This window comes from Hemitrygon akajei, chromosome 22 (assembly GCF_048418815.1).
Source record: "Hemitrygon akajei chromosome 22, sHemAka1.3, whole genome shotgun sequence".
Classification (NCBI taxonomy): domain Eukaryota; kingdom Metazoa; phylum Chordata; class Chondrichthyes; order Myliobatiformes; family Dasyatidae; genus Hemitrygon; species Hemitrygon akajei.
Window position 1 is genome coordinate 5,923,508 of NC_133145.1, and position 20,954 is coordinate 5,944,461.

A 20,954-nucleotide genomic window follows, 5' to 3' on the forward strand; every position below is an offset into this window, starting at 1 on the left:
CACCAAATTTCTTGGTGTTCACCTAGCAGAGAATCTCACCTGGTCCCTCAACACCAGCTCCATAACAAAGAAAGCCCAGCAGAATCTCTACTTCGTGTGAAGGCTGAGGAAAGTCGAACTCCCACCCCCCATCCTCATCACATTCTACAGGGGTTGTATTGAGAGCATCCTGAGCAGCTGCATCGTTTGGAAATTGCACCATCTCGGATTGCAAGACCCTGCAGCAGATAGTGAGGTCAGCTGAGAAGATCATCTCTTCCCACCATCACAGACATTTACACTACATACTGCATCTGCAAAGTAAACAGCATTATGAAGGACCCCATGCACCCCTCATACAAACTCTTCTCCCTCCAGCTGTCTGGGAAAAGGCACTGAAGCATTTGGGCTCTCACGACCAGACTATGTAACAGTTTCTTCCCCCAGGCTATCAGACTCCTCAATACCCAGAGCCTGGACTGACACCTTACTGCCCTATTGTCCTGTTTATTATTTATTGTAATGTCTGCACTGTTTTGTGCACTTTATGCAGTCCTGGGTAGGTCTGTAGTCTAGTGTAGCTGTTGCTTTTTTTTTTTACATAGTTCAGTCTAGTTTTTGTACTGTGTCATGTAACACCAAGGTCCTGAAAAACTTTGTCCCATTTTTACTATGTACTGTACATAGCAGTTATGGTCAAAATGACAATAAAAGTGACTTGACTTGAATTCCACAAATGATGGCAAGTAGCAAAAGCAGCAAAATTCTCAGTCCTATATTTGAGCATTTTTCACATGATTATCCTTCCCCTTTAAAGAGTATTGACTTAGCCTCATCTGCTAGCCACCCATCACCTATCCCCCACAATTTCCCACCGATGGAATGCTAACAATTTGCCACAAATTAATGTTTCCCAAGTCTGATTAAAGATTCTCAAGCTGAAATATTAATATGATCTTTCTCTGCAAATTCTGCCTTCCAATATTATCATGAAAATTGTGTTGTCCAAGGGTAACAACGATTACCTCAAAATAAGTAATGACAATGGAATCTTGACCAGGTCCCACCATAGTAAAATTGGAGCAGTGCTAATGATTCAAAAATTGCTAAACCTAGTGTTGGGTTGCAAGCTTGAAAGTGCTTCACAGAACGATGAGATAATGTGCCTTCAGCTTCATTAATCAAGACCAAGAGGAGAAAGCATAGAGAATTGAAGTGACAGGCAATAAAATGGAGGCAGTCACAAAAATGGAGACTAAACACAGGTGTTAGCAAAGCGGACCCAAAGTGTACTTAATACAAGGGAAGCCATATCATGAGGAATGAAGACAGTATGCCAAATTGATAATTGCCATGTCGCAAGTAAAGAATTTTTAATGACCTTGATAAAGGAAAGGAAATTAACAAGCCTACACAGTAAAAGCTAACATCATGAATGGCTGTGGTAATTTACTCCCGGGTGAGCTCAGCACCTTTTATGCACACTTTGAAAAGAATAAAAAAACTACACCCAGGTGAATCCCGGCAGCATCTGGTGACCTTATGATCTGTCTCTGAGACCGACATCAGAACCTCTTTCAAAAGGGTGAACCCACACAAGGTATCAGGTCCTGTGGCATACCTGGTAGTGAAAATGCGCCAACTATCTGGCAGGAGTGTTCAAGGACATCTTCAGTCTCTCACTGCTGCATTCTGAGGTTCCCACCCATTTCAGAAGGGCAACAATCATACCAATGCTCAAGAGCAACATGAGCTGCCTCAACAATCATCACCCCAGTGGCACACACATCTACTATAATGAAGTGCTCTGAGGTTGGTCATAGCTAGAATCTCTTCTCAGTTTCTTCACCACCGCTGCATCTGTTCCCAGGACACGGCTTTCCATTCAAGGGCATCTCCTCCATCTTTTAAAATCAGGGTTTCCCTCCCTCTATCATTGATGCTGCCCTCATCCACATCCTCCCTATTTCCCATACATCAGCACTCACTCCATCTTCCCACCATCTTAATAGTGATAGAGTCCCTCTTGTTCTTACATACCACCCCATCAACCTCTGCATCCAACACATTCTCTGCAACTTCCACCATCTCCAAAGGGATCCTACCACTAATTGTATCTCCACTTTCTGCAGGGGTCACTCTCTCCACGATTCCCTTGTCCATTTGTCCCTCCCCACTAACTCCCTTCAGGTACTTATCCCAATTCATCGAGCATCTCCATACTATCTGCCACAAAGGTGACTTACAAGTGGACAAACATTTTAATGCCTATTCTCATTCCAACATGTTGGTCCGTGGTCTCCTCTTGTGCCAGGATGAGGCCACCCTCAGGGTGGAGAAGCAACACCTTATATTCCATCCGGGTATTGTCCAACCTATAGAGGTCCACAATCTGGGCCTCTATACCTCTCTCTATAACTGGATCCTCGACTTTTTCAATGGGAGACCACTGTCAGCGAGATGATGTTATTTCAATATGCACAGACTATCAATATTGGCACACCTCAAGGATGCATGCTTAGTCCACTGAGGTACTTTCTCTACACCCATGACTGTGTGGCTAGGCACAGCTCAAACAGTATCTATAAATTTGCCAATAACACAACTATTGAATTTCAGATGGTGACTAGGTGGCGTAGAGGAGCAAGACAGATCAGCTGGTTGAGTTTGTGACAACCACCTTGCACTCAACATCAGCAACACCAAGGATTGATTGTAGATTTCAGGAAGGGGAGTCAAGGGTACACGCACCAGTTCTTATCGTGGGACCAGCAGTGGAAAGGGCGAGCAGCATGAAGATCTATCCTGGGATCAACACATTGATGCAATTAGAAAAAAGGCATGACAGCAATTATATTTCATTAGTTGCTTGAGGAGATTTGGTTTGCCACCAAAGATACTTGCAGATGTACCCTGGAGAGCATTCTAACTGGTTGCATCACAGACTCTTTTGGAGGGGCCATTTCACAGGATAAAAAAAGCTGCATCATAAACCACTTACAAACTCAGCCAGCACCATCAAAGACACCTTCAAAAGACAATGCCTCAAAAAGGCAGCATTCACCCACATTATCCAGGATATGCTTTGTTCTCATTTCTACCATCAAGGAGGTGGTACAGGAGCCTGAAGACACATACTCAATGTTTCAGGAACAGCTTCTTCCCCTCTGCCGTCAGATTTCTGAATGGACAATGAATCCATGAATATATCACTATTTCTTTTCCTTTTTTTGCACTTTTTGTTTAATTAATATATACTCTTACTGTAATTTTTTTTTAAAATATTAAGTATTGTAATGTACTGCTACCTCAAAACAACAAATTTCACTGCACGTGCCAGTGATACTAAACCTGATTCTGGCACAAGTGGAATCTTGCATGCTAATGACAGAGTAGACAGAGACCTAAAGAATATCAAAGTGAAATGTAACATTCAAAGCAGATATAACATGCAAAAACTGAGTTTTTTTACTTTAGTAGCAACCTTCTCTGGAAGGCAAATTACTGACATACAAAGATTAGATATGCCAGAGGAACCATCTGTTCAGGAACACTCCATTTAGAGTTAGCATTTGCTTGTAAAAGGTAATAATTCAGATATTATTTGAGTAACATACACAAATAATATCAATAAAGCAAAATATCCACAGAATCTGAAATCATATCTGCTAAACTGGCATGTGTGTGTGTGCGCGCGCGCCCGTCCATCCGTCTTCAACTCCTGGTGGAGTCGTTGGGGCGCCGTAATAACAAGCTTTTTGCACCGATCTTTTTGATGATTGCTCATAATGCATGACTGGGGCATCTGAAAACTGCCGGAGCCCATCCCTCTCTAGGTTTTTGGAGCCAGCTGCATTCAAACTCGGGAGCCTTTGCTCCAAAGTCCAGCGCTGATGCCACTACGCCACCAGCCGGCCTATCATAAGTGCTCATTGGTAAAGATGGACAGTGTTATGGCTCCAGCAGCACAGAAACAAGCATGTCTACACTGCTTGATAAAAACATTTTTAACCAATGCCACTTAAACAAACTTTCTTACAATATACTGGTGTTTTACCTCTTCCACTAAAATTAAAATAAGCAAAAGATAATTTATTTGCTGATTTCTCAATGATCATATAACAAAAGGCCTTTAACATGATCATGGAAAAGGACAGAATCAGAAAGGACAGGAAAATTTTTGATTGGGGAAGGGCAAATTATGAGGCTATAAGGCTAGAATTTGCAGGTGTGAAATGGGATAATGTTTTTGCAGGGAAATGTACTATGGACATGTGGTCGATGTTTAGGGATCTCTTGCAGGATGTTAGGGATAAATTTGTCCGTAGAGGAAGATAAAGAATGGTAGGGTGAAGGAACCACAAGTGAGGTGGAGAAGCTAGTCAGATGGAAGAAGGCAGCATATGTGAAGTTTAGGAAGCAAGGATCAGTTGAGTCTATTGAGGAATATAGGGTAGCAAGAAAGAAGCTTAAGAAGGGGCTGTGGAGAGCGAGAAGGGGGCATGAGAAGGCCTTGGTGAGTAGAGTAAAGGAAAACCCCAAGGCATTTTTCAATTATGTGAAGAACAAAAGGTTGACAGGAGTGAAGATAGGACCGATTAGAGATAAAGGTGGGAAGATGTGCCTGGAGGCTGTGGAAGTGAACAAGGTCCTCAATGAATACTTCTGTTCAGTATTCACCAATGACAGGGAACTTGATGATGGTGAGGACAATATGGGTGAGGTTGATGTTCTGGAACATGTTGATATTAAGGGAGAGGTGGTGTTGGAGTTGTTAAAATACATTAGGACAGATAAGTCCCTGGGGCCTGACGAAATATTCCCCAGGCTGCTCCACGAGGCGAGGGAAGAGATTGCTGAGCCTCTGGCTAGGATCTTTATGTCCTCGTTGTCCACGGGAATGGTACCGGAGGATTGGAGGGAGGCAAATGTTGCCCCCTTGTTCAAAAAAGGTAGAAGGGATAGTCCGGGTAATTACAGACCAGTGAGCCTTACATCTGTGGTGGGAAAGCTGTTGGAAAAGATTCTTCGAGATAGACTCTATGGGCATTTAGAGAATCATGGTCTGATCAGGGTCAGTCAGCATGGCTTTGTGAAGGGCAGATCGTGTCTAACTAGTCTGATAAGAGTTCTTTGAGGTGACCAGGCATATAGATGAGGGTATTGCAGTGGATGGGATCTACATGGATTTTAGTAAGCCATTTGACAAGGTACCACACGGTAGGCTTATTCAGAAAGTCAGAAGGCATGGGATCCAGGGAAGTTTGGCCAGGTGGATTCAGAATTGGCTTGCCTGCAGAAAGCAGAGGGTCGTGGTAGAGGGAGTACATTCAGATTGGAGGGTTGTGACTAGTGGTGTCCCACAAGGATTGGTTCTCAGACCTCTACTTTTCATGATTTTTATTAACAACCAGGATGTGGGAGTAGAAGGGTGAGTTGGCAAGTTTGCAGACAACACAAAGGTCGGTGGTGTTGTGAAAAGTGTTGAGGATTGTCGAAGATTGCAGAGAGTCATTGATAGGCTGCAGATGTGGGTTGAGAAGTGGCGGATGGAGTTCAACCAGGAGAAGTGTGAGGTGGTACACTTTGGAAGGACAAACTCCAAGGCAGAGTACGAAGTAAATGGCAGGATACTTGGTAGTGAGGAGGAGCAGAGGGATCTGGGGGTACATGTCCACAGATTCCTGAAAGTTCCTCACAGGTAGATAGGGTAGTTAAGAAAGCTTATGGAGTGTTAGCTTTCATAAGTCGAGGGATAGAATTTAAGAGTCGCGGGGTAATGACGCAGCTGAATGAAGCTTTACTCTCTGGAGAGATGGAGGATGAGAGAAGACATGATAAAAGGTATACAAGATATTAAGAGGAATAGATAGAGTGGATAGCCAGCGCCTCTTCCCCAGGGCACCACTGCTCAATACAAGAGGAGATGGCTTCAAGGTAATGGGAGCAAAGTTCAAGGGGGATATTAGAGGAAGGTTTTTTACTCAGAGTGGTTGGTGCATGGAATGCACTGCCTGAGTCAGTGGTGGAGGCAGACACACTAGTGAAATTTAAGAGACTACTAGACAGGTATATGGAGGAATTTAAGGTTGAGGGTTATATGGGAGGCAGGGTTTAAGGGTCGGCACAGCATTGTGAGTCGAAGGGCCTGTACTGTGCTGTACTATTCTATGTTCTATGTTCAAAGAACATCATTACAACTCCTAGAAATGGGGATGAAATTATGATTTTGGATTTCTTTCCTATGGAGTTATCATATTTTCCCTGTGATTAGTTAGTTTTTTCCCAGGTGCTCCAGTTCCTTCATATTTACGGGTTGTTGGGCTATTAGCTAATGTAAACAGTGCTTCCAGGATAGCAGCAAAATCCGAAGGCACTTGAGATAGGTTACAGGGAAATATATGGGGCAATGGAACTGATGAAAATATTGTGACAGCTAGCAAAGATCTGACAGACCAAATGGCTTATGTCATAAAAAAATGTGAGTTAATTACACCAATTTTACAACATGCTCAGATAAATGTACTGACCGTTACAGAGCCCAAGTTCTGAAGCAGACTAGAAGTGTAGCAGAGGGTAAGAGATTTTCCTCGCAGTAGTGACCAGAAGTGACTCCAAATACAGAGCATCATTTCCTGTTGTGGAAGATCAATATTTAACCAAGTACAGAACAGAAAACAGGAGCATTCCTGCCCCCCCCCCCTCAAAAAAAAAACATTCTGGTGCACATACAAAATATCTGCATTACTGAAATATTTGGGAAATTTATATTATGGTTATTCAACAGCTATTGCATTTCCCATAGAAAAAGTGGAAAATGCAGGCTCCTGCCTCCCCTTTGATGATCACCAGATCCCCTTCAGTTCACAGCCTCTCCATTCAGACTGCAGCACCCAATCCCTTGGCTCAAGCCAATCACTCTAAATCCATCAACACTTCTTTTGCAAATCATTCTCACAAATGCTCTCTCCATGTCATTATCTGGATAGCTCTAAACTCAAGAACAGGGCTGCTCATAATTTAAAACAGCATTCTTTTGCCCCTTATTCTGCAGAACTAGCAAAATATATTCCAGAAACTTGACTGAGTAATGAGGAGAAAATTGTAAGAGATTATGCAGAATATTGTTTATAAAGTTCCCACAGACATCCTCATTATGAGTATGATATTACACATTTTTCTTTCTCGTTCCAAATATAAGAAAAAATGCAATCAAAGCAGTTGCATAGGTAGGTCACATCACATTATCTTCCTTGATTTCTTTCAGTCTGTAAAATAATATCAAAAATATTTAAACAACCAGACAGCTGGAGCTGGCATCTAGCTGAAGTGCATTAGCAATTCCAAAATAAAATATAAGAAATGTCAAAATCTTAACTTGGTTTAGGACCATTTTTTAAAAGAAAAAGTTCCTTCCTCCATGGGTAATCCAAGAGCTTGATCCCAGGGAGGAAGGATTACAGTAGGGGTTTAGCCATTCACAGAGGTATAAATGGGCAACATTATAAAATCTGATAAATAATTTATGCAATTTTTCAATGCTCTGTCCAAGGCCATAGCTCTTGTGGCAGACATGTGATTTCACACTGTTCAAATGACAATTCTGGATAGAATGAGAAATTAAATTCCACATTGTAATTGGTCACCACACTGCCACACTTGCAGAAGGGTTTTAACCACAGGCACTTTACATCCCAGTAAGATTGTCAGCAACCAACTTGGTTGGATACAAGGAAAACAAGAGCACACAGAATGAAATATGAATCTGACTGAAATACAAGGTTGGTAATAGTTGTCAAGGAAAATACCAAGTATTATTGAGAAATACATATTTCTTCACCCCATCTTCTACAACACATGCTTTGCTTCACAACAAAACCTAAATGAAAGATTGCATCAGATGAATGTAGATTCAGAACCCAAGAAAGCCTGGAGCTTGGTGTAACCAAAAGACTCTACCTTTGAGGAAACCACTTCTGTGTAACTGCTGAGTGTATCCTCCGAGAATTTCGCCAACTGCATGGAAAGAAACATCAGTAAATAGCAAGTTGAATTACTGAACTCACACCCCAGTAACATGGAGTATCAAAACTAGTGATCAATGGTTAAATTAGTAATCTACATTATATTTAGCTACAGTTTAGCAGTGCAACACAAAGAATCTGACTAATTTGCACCAAAATGGGCATTTTTTGTTCAAATTACATTTTCATGTAAAATATTGTATATAATTTATTTTTCTGTTGAATGCTGCTTATTTGATGTTATGTGCCTGTGTTGACGCTGCAAATAAGTTTTCACTGCACCCATGGATACATGCACTTGTCCATATGATAATAAGCTTGACTGACAAAAGGCAATTGTCCTAATGAGTTAATTCACTTTTTCTATCTCCACTGACACTATTAGACCTGCTGAGCATTTCTATTATTTTGCATTTGTATATCAACTTGAATCAGAATAGCCTGCTCCTGCACTGTACACATTATTAACCTGAACACATTATCGAAAATATATTAATCTTCCATCTTGAAGAAGTTACCTTTTGGGATTCCTAAAATTCAGCAAGTTCAGGCAATCTGGGATTAACACCCAACACAGGCTACTCACATAGCACCCTTCACGACCAGACGGTGGAACTATAAACTCCACACAATATAAACACATTCAGATACACTCCTTATCAGGTCCAAGAACTTTGACAAACTATCACAGCATCCTTGAATAGACATTCCTGCCTGATCTAGGGATATATTTTCATCCCACAAATACAACAAATTTTCTGTATCAATTTAATTAATGAGCAATGATGTCACAAAGCAGATCTAAATTTATATAGCTATATCCACAAAAGCTTTAACTATTTTGAATGTTCATCAAGAAAGGCTATTAAAAGTTTGTTTAAAATGATGTCAGCAAGCTTTGGCCTCCTCTGCACCTATCTAAGATATTGGCATCCACTGTTTGAGACAGGAGAAAACTTACCAGGCCAACAGGAGGAGCCTTGCTGAACTGTGCCAGAACTCTAGCTTCTCCATAGGCTGTGACCAACACCCACACCACAGGGAAGAACAAGGGAAGAATTGGCAGAACGCCATTCACCTAAACATAAAAAATAATCATTGCAAACTATAATTATCTTCTTCAATACACACACATGTCCCCATTAAGATCAAAATCAGCAAACAGCATCACTTGTGAATGGAAATTATTACGGAAGCAAGGATACAAGCAGGAGACAACTCAGTAGTGATGTTATGTCTTGGGAATAGCATTCTTAAGGTATTGATCCGAACACAGGTTCATATACACTACAAAAATAATTGGATTTAATGTCAATTAATTAGATTAGTTATTCTCCGCCAATAACAGAGAACATTATTCTAAAAAGTTAAAGCATTCTGATCATTAATATCCTTTAGCAAAAATATATCTGCCATCTTCAAGAGGACTTCAGTACGATTAGTTCTTAATGCCTCAAAATGGCTCAGTTGTAAAAATTCACAAATTCAGAACCTGATATTGGATTACCAGAGGCAAATCCTACCTAGTTAACCCAGAAAGTCCTCCTTTCTGAGATCTTGGGACACATATAAAAAATGATAAGAGCTGCCTCAAAGACTAGTCAACAAACATGCAGGCAGACAGGCACAAAAAGAATATCAGGACACCGTAACTAAAGAGTCTCCAGTTAAACTTTAAAAATCTTCAAAATACATCTGTTACGAATGTGCCACAACTCTGAGGGGCCGAAGGATACAAAGTAGCCCCCTCCTTTTTGAGAATCGCAAGATCGCTATTAATTTGGGTCTGGGACCCAGGAAAAGAGAGAGAGAGACGTCCAGAATACACAGGGGTTGGAATGTCTCCTGGCTTCAGCAAGGCGGAACCATTGATAACGGCTATTGTCTCTTGGAGACGGAATTGTGTATTGAGTACTGTACTATTCATTGAAGCCCTCAGGGAATGACCAGAGTGGGCTGGTTGAGGGATTGCATCATCCCAACCTGATTGACATCTGAGACCCCGTAAGGATAAAAGAGGGTCTGGGGAACAACCCCTTTAGACACACCAGGAGAAACGTATGAGACCGGTGGAGGCTTGTGTTTGTGTCCATCCTTGCCCGGATGACAAGTCCTCCACGGAACGGCCTCGCTAAAGGACGAATACGGATCAAGAGCGGATAAAGGAAAGCTGGCAAGTTTCTATTCTCAAACCCTCTCTCTCTCTCCAACAATTGAAAACCCAGCGGTCCCCAAAGGCTGAAGCCTGTATGAACTGAGTGACTTTTATATTTCCATCGGACAATACATTATCCCCTAGACAACGATAGAGCTATTTCTTATTGATTATTATTATACCCGCACTTTTAGATTTAGTATTGACGACGTTATTATCTGTATGTTTGCATTGATATTATTTTTGTGTATTTTTACTAATAAATACTGTTAAAAATAGTACCATCAGACTTCAACGGACCTCTCTATCTTTGCTGGTAAGTAACCCAGTTACGGGGTTCGTAACACATCTAAAAACAATGAATTACAGAGACTGGCATATAAACACACAAATAACTGCCAGTTAGCTCTCAAATATATCTCACAATAAAGTTAATTTTATTTTAGCTGGGTTAAATTAATCAGGATATACTGAGCTCCTCATATTTGCCCCTAACAGCAGCAGTATGAAATCCTCCGTTATGTATGTGATCTAGAGATACAGGACTCAGAGATTCATTTGCCTTAAAAACTGATGTTATACCTTTCTGTGCAGTGTGGCTTATGAGCAAACCACTGAAATAACAGCCCAACAAATAATGCACTTAAGACTTGCTGGGAGACATTAAATGCCAAACTTCGGGATTATCAAGAATAGCACAAGCTTTACCGCAACTTAAAGATAAGATTACCTGAAGTTGGAAGAAGGTAAATTTCCAGTTGCTTATTCCAGGAGCATCAAGTGCAAACCGCACAGTATTTGTAATCAGAAATGCAACCTACAACAAAAAAAAAACTGTCGATAAAAATCCCTATTAATAAGAAACCCTTCATCATACTACAAGGTAGGAGAACCCAATTGCTGGCCAAACTAACCAAGACCAATTATGAAACTGATTTCAGCATTATTTTAAATCATGTTAGAAATTTAACCGCTCGATGAAACTTCACCAGACATTTGCAATTAATACCCCTCATCATTTATTCTGCAATGATATAATCAAGGTTCCTTAGGTTATTATAGCTGGGGGAGGGGGGTAATGGAAATAAGCACCCACTAACTTATTAAATGCTCCCAACAAGTGCACCTCAAATAGTCTCTGACAACCAAGTCCAGTTCCGGCCTCCACATGTGGCTTAGCTGTGGAACTGTTTTTACTGACATGAGAAGGGGCAAAGGAAGGTTGCTGGCACCTTATAACCAGTCACTTTGGGCAGATGGGGCTCATTAACTGTGGTTGGCAGCTCATTTAGGAGAAGGGAAACTCTGCAGCCTAGTGGAAGGCTTTGGGAGTAAAGCCAAGGGGAAAAGTCCAGAATCAGAGTTCCTAAGGCTGTCCTACATTGAGTTCAATGCCGACTGGAAACTCCTGCAGTGCAGCTGGTGCCATCCTGTATCAGTCTCTGCTCTTCCTTTGGGTTCATCAGATACATTGGGGGGGGGAGGGGAGGAGAGGAGAGGAGCTTGCTACATGGGCAACAGCTTGCTCTTTATATTGTACTGCCCAGGCTTGTGTATCCAGACAGTGGTCAACCCTGACCAAAGGAGGCATCAAGATATAACACACTAGTTATTTCACTTGAGTTGCGGACACATTATAATGCACACTGCAACTAGCATTGGAACACTTCTATTTATGGTCAGTCTTACTCGACCGCAGCGCAAATCAACAGCAGACTATATCCTCCAAGAATGAGGCTGCACAAAATCTCTATTTGCTTTGAATTTTAGCCTTGCATCTGGGCAAAACTATATTTTTACCTTTTACAGTTTGGATGTAAATGCTTCAAAAAGAACACTGGGAAACCAGTTCACCTACTGCATTAACGAAAAATATGATATTCACCAAAATAATGTCAGAGACAACAGATTTTGCTGATGCTGGAAATCCTGAATGAGACACAAAATGCTAGAGGAACTCAGCAAGTCAGGCAGCATCTAAGGAGGGAAATAAGCAGTTCAGATTGAGACTCTTCATCAGGACCAGAAAGGATCAAGGGAGAGACAACAATTAGAAGGTAAGAAAGTAAAGAGTACACGTGACCATGTGAGGGGGAATTGAGGGTGGGTGATTATGTGAGAAGCAGGTGGTGATAGGTCTAAGAAGTAGAGGGCTGAAAAAGAATCTGATAGGAAAGGACAGTGGACCATGGAATAAAGGGAGGGAGGTGATGGGCAAGTCCTCCCCCCTCCACACCTCATTCTAGCTTCCCCCCATTCCTTTCCTTTCTTCGTCTGAAACATCGACTGTGTATTTCCCTCCATAGATGTTGTCTGACCTGCTGAGTTCCTCTCCCATTTTGTGTAGACTGTGCAAAATAATGTCAACTGCTGAGAGAGCATGCAATACAATGCGTCATGTCAAAGAATAACAATGTAATACTCCCTCAGAACTCCAGAGGTGGTGTGGATTTTTATATTTGTTTTCTGGGGAGAGTACAAGATCCAGAACATAGTGATCCAAAAGCAATCTTCCTTCAATCTGAGCCAAGTGATAAGCCGTGACAGTTGACAATTGTACCATCACTACTAAGCCGCATAAAAACTCAGTTCAGCACATAAATTGATTTATGTGTTTCCTGCTGAACATAAGCCTCTAGAGACATGCATTTAACAATACACACATGCTGTTCCCCCCTACCTTGTGTGTAGATCTATATCAGATGTCCTAACTACTCCACACAATGACCTTAACATCCTAAACTTTCTGGATACATTTTTTTCCCAGAATTCCACACTATAATGACTCTTAGTTTTAATTTCAACAAATCTGACAGTTTCCATTAATAGTCATTAAGAATTAAAGATAATGATTAGTTTTATTTGTCACACGCACAGTGAAGCATGAAGTGAAATAGGTCGCATACGTCAAAAACCAACAGTGCGAGATATGCTGGGACAGCCCACAAGTGTCATCGCGCTTCCGTCGCCAACACAGCATGCCCACAACTTACTAACCCTAACTCACGTATCTTTGGAATGTGGCAGGAAACAGAGCACCCGAAGGAAACCCACACTGTAATGGGTAGACTGAACCAACTCCTTAGAGGCAGTGGTGAGAATTGAATCCCAAATTTACAGTTGCACTATTAAATGTTATGCTACCTGCTATGCTACTGTGCTGTCCCAATTATAGCAATGAGATCACTAACTCAAAATGTTTCCAACCCAATGCAATTTTACAGCATAAAATAAAATCATGTTTATAACCAATCAAGAACTTAGCCTTTATTAGAAGGATTAGCACTGCATTCCTTAGCTTGATGGGTAGGTTATTTTAATCTGTAGACGTCTCCAAGGAAACACTACGGAACTGATCCAGACCATGAAAGGCACAAGTCTCAGCCGGATGTGAGAGGGAGAAAGGAAGGGAAAAAAACACACACACTCAATGTGAAACTGTACCACAAAATCAGTGGTCATATTCAGGCTTTGAGTTTTGGGTTTCAGAAGTTTACAGAGACCATCACATCCACGTTAGACAAAAACTGAGCTATTTCAAATTCCCCACTACCTGGCTCAAGATATGCAATCATGTCAGTTAAAGCCTTACTGCAGGTCCTTTTTAAACGTGGTGTGGGTTTTTCTCTACCATAACAGCAAGTTCTGGACCTCCATGTACCATCCACACATGCTAAATGTTTAATTTCTGTCTCTGCAATAAATATCAAGATTCTACAGTCTATACTTTTCTTTAGGCATCACTACACAATCCACTTTCATCTATACTCCCAAACGGCCAACCATTCAACAATTCCCTTATGCTGTTTGTTATCACACTTTCCAAGATAGAATTAAATTTGCCACTTTCTTTACTATCAATCGTACAAGTAAACATCTCATATATGACCCCTACAGTATAACTACAAGAAGGGGACCTTAATGGGCCCTGTAAATCCCCACACCACCTAGTCTTGTTTGCTTCTTTTTACTGTATCGAACAGCCAATTTTGAATCCAATGCTATTTTCAAGGACTCCTTGCACTTTCACATTTTCATAACTCTGACAGTCTGGATTTAACAAATGTTATGCAAGTATGTACACAGAGTATACCAAGTGCCCGGTACTCATTAATTGTCAAGTCCTAAAAGTTAATTAAGCTCAGATATGCTCACTCTTAACAAGCCAATATTGAATGACCTTCGTAAATATTATGCTATCTCTCAGAACCCATTAAAATGCCTAACACTGATGCAAAGTAGAGGCCAATTTACAAAAAAAATCATACATTAGCCATCTTCTAATACCAGCTTGAAATGAAGAACACTCTGCTCATCATTTCCATTGCTTCTTGCTCAATGTCAATGTTTGTATAATCAACCCCTCTTCAGCAGTTCAAAATATTTGCTTAGAAATATCTACATTTTCTGTCTTCACATAGATTTCCGTCTCAAATAGGAACTACTATTCTCTTTATTTTTACTTTTCTCTATTTAAACCAAAAGTAGTCTTCCTTGATTTTACCTGTATTTCCTAATTTTTGCTTGACATTTTAATTTCACCTCTGCACCCTCAATGCAACACTAGGCCTTCTATAGTGCTGAGAGCTCAGTACTAATAAAAATCTTCCTGTTTTATGCCTCATCTTTATGTTCCTCAATTGCATAGAATTGGGCACACTTGCTTTCATTTTACAGGGAACATTTGCGGACCATAACCCCTATCTTCTCTTTGTATTTTTCCCATTGCTGACAATGATTTTCAACAGCTGTTTGCAGTCAAAACACCAAATCATATTTCAGCCTAAACTGCCTGACCAACTTAAAACATTACTAGTCATTTTCATAACTTTTGAGCTTTGGAACAGTGCCTTCCATTCCAATCCCTTCACTTATATTCCTATAATCCACAGCTCCAACTGGGAATAAAATGACTAACTTGTCAGATGCTGCATACATCTTCTGCCAGTTGGAATAGGATATTTCGTGTCCCTTCTCATCCCATTCCTAACTACAATCGGGACCTGATTGAACTGAGCAGACCCACTGATTGAGTCAATGAAACTGGCTGAAAGCCACTCTTCCTGAGCCTGCTCACTCTCCCAACACGGCTGTTTCTCTGATCCTCTCCCACATGTGGTTTCTTTTCATTTCAGCTTATAAATAGTTCTCAGAATCGGAACTCTGTCATAACCTGGGGACTGCCTGTATTCTCTTTACACATTAAATGTCCTTCCATCTACTGGGATAAATTGATGGTCAATTAACCTACCAAGTAGCAGGCTATTGGAATGTGGGAGGAAATCTAGAAGAAACACATACCACCCCAGGGAGACCATGCAAACTCCACATAGACAGAACTGAGGTCAGAAGAAATCCTGGATTAATGGAGCTGTGAGGCAGTAGTTTCACTTGCTACACAACTGCACCACTCCTTAGCAAAAATTAATGCAAAGAGAAAAAAATACTTGAAATATACATGTTATATATCTAGTCTGCTGTGAAACAAGGAGGCCTGCTATTTTGGATTCAAATGGTCCTTTGGCTATGCACACTAAAGGATACAATGAAAACCTGGAAAACAGGTTTGGAAGCTGGAATTTTAACTTTTCCCTGTCTTAGGGGAGAGAGAGAAATACTCTGGTAACAAAGAAATATTAAATGAGCACAATATGCAACATTTTGAAATACATTGCATCCCTGCTGGCAGTTGAATGAGTGTTCAAGCCATTTTCCTACAACGTAGAAGTAGTTCTCCATCTCTGTATTGTAAACTGATGTGATAGAACTTACCAGAACACAAGGAACAGTGTATTTTTCCATCGCTGATTGCACTGTGTAGCGTTCGTTATCGAGTGCAGTGACCGGTCGAGAGAGCGCCAGATCCAAACTCTGCCTGATAGGCAAAACACAACCAACACCAAGATGATGCCGTGCAGGCAAACACAATCAAATCCTGTGTACGACTTATTCCACTACTTCCCCATACCCCTTCAATCTATTCACTTTCACTGGTTCATCAACACCTCTTTGGGTTTTTTTTCGCCACTTACCTACACAGTGGACAATTAATTCAATTATGATGACAACAAAGCAGGACTGAAATAACACAGCCCTGTACTATTAATGACACAAAAGCTAGAATAACAAACTGTTTAAGTGACTTCTATACAGTGCACTATTAACTAAACAATACATTGCTTGGAAGAACTCAACAGGTCAAGCAGCACCTGCAGAGGGAAAAGGACAGTACAGAAGAAAGATCTTTATCTGAAATGTTGACTGTCCATTTTCCTCTATGGATATCTAGATTCAAACATCTGCGGTCTCTTGCATCATATAACTTGGTCCACACTGCTCCTTAATCAGTTCTATATTACATAGTCTAAAAGTTTAATTTATATTAGGATTCATTCAGTACTGCACAGAAGTCCATTACCATACAGTACAATAATTTATAGAATTCCCCATACTCAGAACCATGAGCTGGAACTATTCTGTTACCTGCATTACCTGCAGCTACTCTCTGTACTGATTAGTCTAGAGCCTCCTCTATTCTTTGACAGCATATGATCTAGAACTTTCCATGGCCTACTCTATATAGTGAGTACAGTACCCTTTATGATCCATTTCTGAAAGGGAGCAAATGTTTCATCAACCTCACTGCCCAAACGCTCAAGAAACAGGCTTCTCTCTTCCACCCACTTGTTAACTCAGAACAACACAGCTTTATGTATACACAGCCCTCACTTATAACACCACTTCCACAATAATACACATGCACCAAGCGGAAGTGATCTGGGTTTAATAAATTAAGATATTGTGCTTCACTTTAATTATTGCTAAAACCCACTCCATTGTGAGGGTCACACAATTAACAATAACTACCGATTCTCCAGTGTCAAGTTTATTAATAAGCATTGTTGTAATTAATTTACTACCTTACATGCTGTACTAAAAAAAACACTGCACACCTGGTTAACTATAAATTCTCCAATACAACACAATAATTAAAAGGATAAATATAGCTACTTAGCATGAGCATTGCTTATGTAATCAACTCCTTGTTTATCCAAGGTACAAGGTTTTGCATTGTCTACTGCAGCCGCATGCAGATCAGATTTCTTATTTTATGTCCTGCAGTCATCTTTATACAATAATATTTGTCAGAGAAAAACTTAGATATCAAATATCAAATACATAAATAGTGACTGTAAAACTTAGTGTATTCCACAAAGTCACTCTAGGCTGACAGATGAAATTGAAGTACTTTCACTCACACACGAGTAACTAACTTCTCATACCTAACATTTTCAAGAACTGGAGTCCTCACTACTCTGAAGAGCCTATGCTGTTGAGGAACCTCGGGCCCTTTCTTTCCTTTTCCTCGGGGTGTTGGTGGGGGAGAGAATGGTGGAAACAAATCACCAGGTTCCAGTACTATGTGCTTGTCATCCTGCTCCAAGAAAAAACGGCAACAGACACAAAGAAGAAAGATAAATGATACACATTGTTAGCTGTTATCACTAATGTTAATAAAATACAGTCATATTAAGCAATCTACTTCTTGATGTTCAGGGAACAATATTCACTTCTGTCACGTTAACACGTTTTGCAATATTCACTTCCTTTCATCAGGGTGCTGTTCAGAGATTCTGATGACAATATTTATCTGATCATGCTTTAAATTTGTTTCACTCAAGACTGAAAGTAAACCATTACCAATAACTTCCAGAAAATCCTACAGTCACACGGCTCAATCAACCCACATATTTCAATTTCTGCAACTGTATTCCTTCATCTATAACATACTAATGAATTTACATTGCATCTTTTCAATTTTATATGCAGACAAAATTAGTTTAGGCTAAGTCACTAAAATGATAAAAGACATTACTTTAGATGTAAAAGTTTTTAACATCAATGTCCTTGTATTCTGGAATGGAAACATTTCTGTGCCTGAATATCTGGGCAAAGTCTTCTCTCAAAAGTTATATTAAATTTACTTCCTTTCATAATCCTAATGTCAAAAGTGACTGCACATTTTAACACAAGTATCAGCAATCAGCAGGTTCCACAAGCCTATCCATGCCCCACTGCAGTTTTTTTTAAACAAACTTAAAAACTGGTAATAAGCTACTTTGCCCTGCAAAGCTGTTCCATCATTTAGTCAAATAAATGATCTACCCACAATTTTTCATACATTAACTGAAATACCAATACATCACTACCTTAACACTGCTTCCAAAGGCTTGAACCCCTCAAAGAACTACACCACAACTCTGACCTAAATGAATATGCCTTCTATTTTAAAGACTGGCTCATAAAAAAAACAGAAAACCTACAGCACAATACAGGCCCTACGGCCCACAAAGTTGTGCCAAACATGTCCCTACCTTAGAAGTTACTAGGCTTACATACAGCCCTCGATTTTACTAAGCTCCATGTACATATCCAAAAGTCTCTTAAAAGACCCTATCGTATCCACCTCCAGCACCATTGCCAGCAGCCCATTCCATGCACTCACCACTCTTGAGTAAAAAAACTTACCCCTGACATCTCCTCTGTACCTACTCCCCAGCACCTTAAATGTGTGTCCTCTTGTGGCAACCACTTCAGCTCCGGGAAAAAGCCTTTGACTATCCACATGATCAATGCCTCTCATCATCTTATACACCTCTATCAGGTCACCTCTCAACTTCCGTCGCTCCAAGGAGAAAAGGCCAAGTTCACGCAACCTGCCTTCATAAGGCATGCCCCCCAATCCAGGCAACATCCTTGTAAATTTCCTCTGCACCCTTTCTATGGCTTTCACATCCTTCCTGTAGTGACGCAACCAGAACTGAGCACAGTACTCCAAGTAGGGTCCGACCAGGGTCCTATATAGCCTCTCAGCTGCTAAATTCAAATCCACGATTGATGAAGGCCTTCTTAACCACACAGACAACCTGCGCAGCTGTTTTGAGTGTCCTATGGACTCGGACCCCAAGATCCCTCTGATCCTCCACACTGTCAAGAGTCTTACCATTAATATATTCTGCCATCATATTTGACCTACCAAAATGAACCACTTCACACTTATCTGGGTTAAACTCCATCTGCCACTTCTCAGCCCAGTTTTGCATTCTATCAATGTCCCGCTGTAACCTCTGACAGCCCTCCACACTATCCACAACACCCCCAACCTTTGTGTCATCAGCAAATTTACGAACCCATCCCTCCACTTCCTCATCCAGGTCATTTATAACAATCACGAAGAGTAAGGGTCCCAGAACAGATCACTGAGGCACCCCACTGGTAACCAACCTGCATGCAGAATATGACCCGTCTACAACCACTCTTTGCCTTCTGTGGGCAAGCCAGTTCTGGATCCACAAAGCAATGTCCCCTTGGATCCCATGCCCCCTTACTTTCTCAATAAGCCTTGCATGGGGTACCTTATCAAATGCCTTGCTGAAATCCATATACACAACATCTACTGCTCTTCCTTCACAAATGTGTCTGGTCACATCCTCAAAAAATTCTATCAGGCTTGTAAGGCACGACCTGCCCTTGACAAAACCATGAGACTACTCCTAATCATATTATACCTCTCCAAATGTTCATAAATCCTGCCTCTCAGGATCTTCTCCATCAACTTACCAACCACTGAGGGAAGATTCACTGGTCTATAATTTCCTGGGCTATCTCTATTCCTTTTCTTGAATAAAGGAACAATATCCACAACCCTCCAATCCTGCGGGACCTCTCCTGTCCCCATTGATGATGCAATGATCATCGCCAGAGGCTCAGCAATCTCCTCCCTTGCCTCCCACAGTAGCCTGGGGTACACCTCATCCGGTCCCAGTGACTTATCCAACTTGATGCTTTCCAAAAGTTCCAGCATATCCTCTTTCTTAATATCTACATGCTCAAACTTTTCAGTCTACTGCAAGTCATCACTACAATCATCAAGATCCTTTTCTATAGTGAATACTGAAGTACAGTAGGCCCTCCTTTTCTGTGGAGGATTGGTTCTGGAACCCCTCGTGGATACCAAAAACCGTGGATGTTCAAATCGGTGGACTTTAGGACCTGGCGGAGCTCGGGACCCGCTGCCCACAGTGTTTCTGTTCTGGAAAACGATCAAAATTGAAAATAAGTGGAAACAATAAAGCGATCAGAAAGAGGTGAAATGCCATTGATCATTGGAAAAGCATTAGGTTACAGTCTGTCAACGATTGGAACAATTTTAAAGGATAAAGAGAGAATAATGGAGCACGTGAAGGTCCTGCCTCAATGAAAGCTACAGTTATTACTAAGCAACGCAGTGGTTTAATTATTGAAATACATACATTTCTTAAGTGTTTTATATGCATAGAAAGGTAAAATATATACTATACACTAAGACAAACATTTGACTAAACAATACTGGATATACCTGTTCCGACTTAGGAGAACTTCCGGTCTTTTTTTTCAATTCGCGATCCGCAGTAACCTATGCACATCCTCCCATTTACTTTAAGTTATCTCTAGATTACTTATAATACCTAATACAATGTAAATGCTATGTAAATAGTTGTTGTACTGTATTGTTTAGGGAATAATGACAAGAAAAAAAAGTCTGTACATGCTCAAACAACAAGTGCTGGAGAGAGAACTTCTGGGTTTTCTCGATCCGTGGTTGGTTGAATCCGTGCATGCGGAACCCACGGATAAGGAGGGCCGACTGTATTCATTAAGTACCTCTGCTACTTCCTCTGGTTCCATACACACTTTCCCACTGTCACACTTGATAGGTCCTATTCTTTTCATGTTTTATCCTCTTGCTCATTCTA

At 40.7% G+C, this 20,954-nt stretch overlaps 1 protein-coding gene across 1 annotated transcript in view; it reads right to left on the minus strand.

Annotated features, from left to right (window-relative positions):
- Positions 1-20,954, minus strand: part of LOC140714945 (transmembrane protein 94-like) — a 113,494-nt gene that overhangs the window by 42,770 nt on the left and 49,770 nt on the right. The window contains exons 6-11 of the mRNA XM_073026635.1: positions 17,442-17,593; positions 15,931-16,033; positions 10,889-10,975; positions 8,965-9,081; positions 7,939-7,995; positions 6,510-6,614 (exon numbers count right to left, since the gene is read on the minus strand). Of these exons, the coding sequence (XP_072882736.1) occupies positions 6,510-6,614; positions 7,939-7,995; positions 8,965-9,081; positions 10,889-10,975; positions 15,931-16,033; positions 17,442-17,593 (621 nt within the window). The remainder of the gene's footprint in view (positions 1-6,509; positions 6,615-7,938; positions 7,996-8,964; positions 9,082-10,888; positions 10,976-15,930; positions 16,034-17,441; positions 17,594-20,954) is intronic.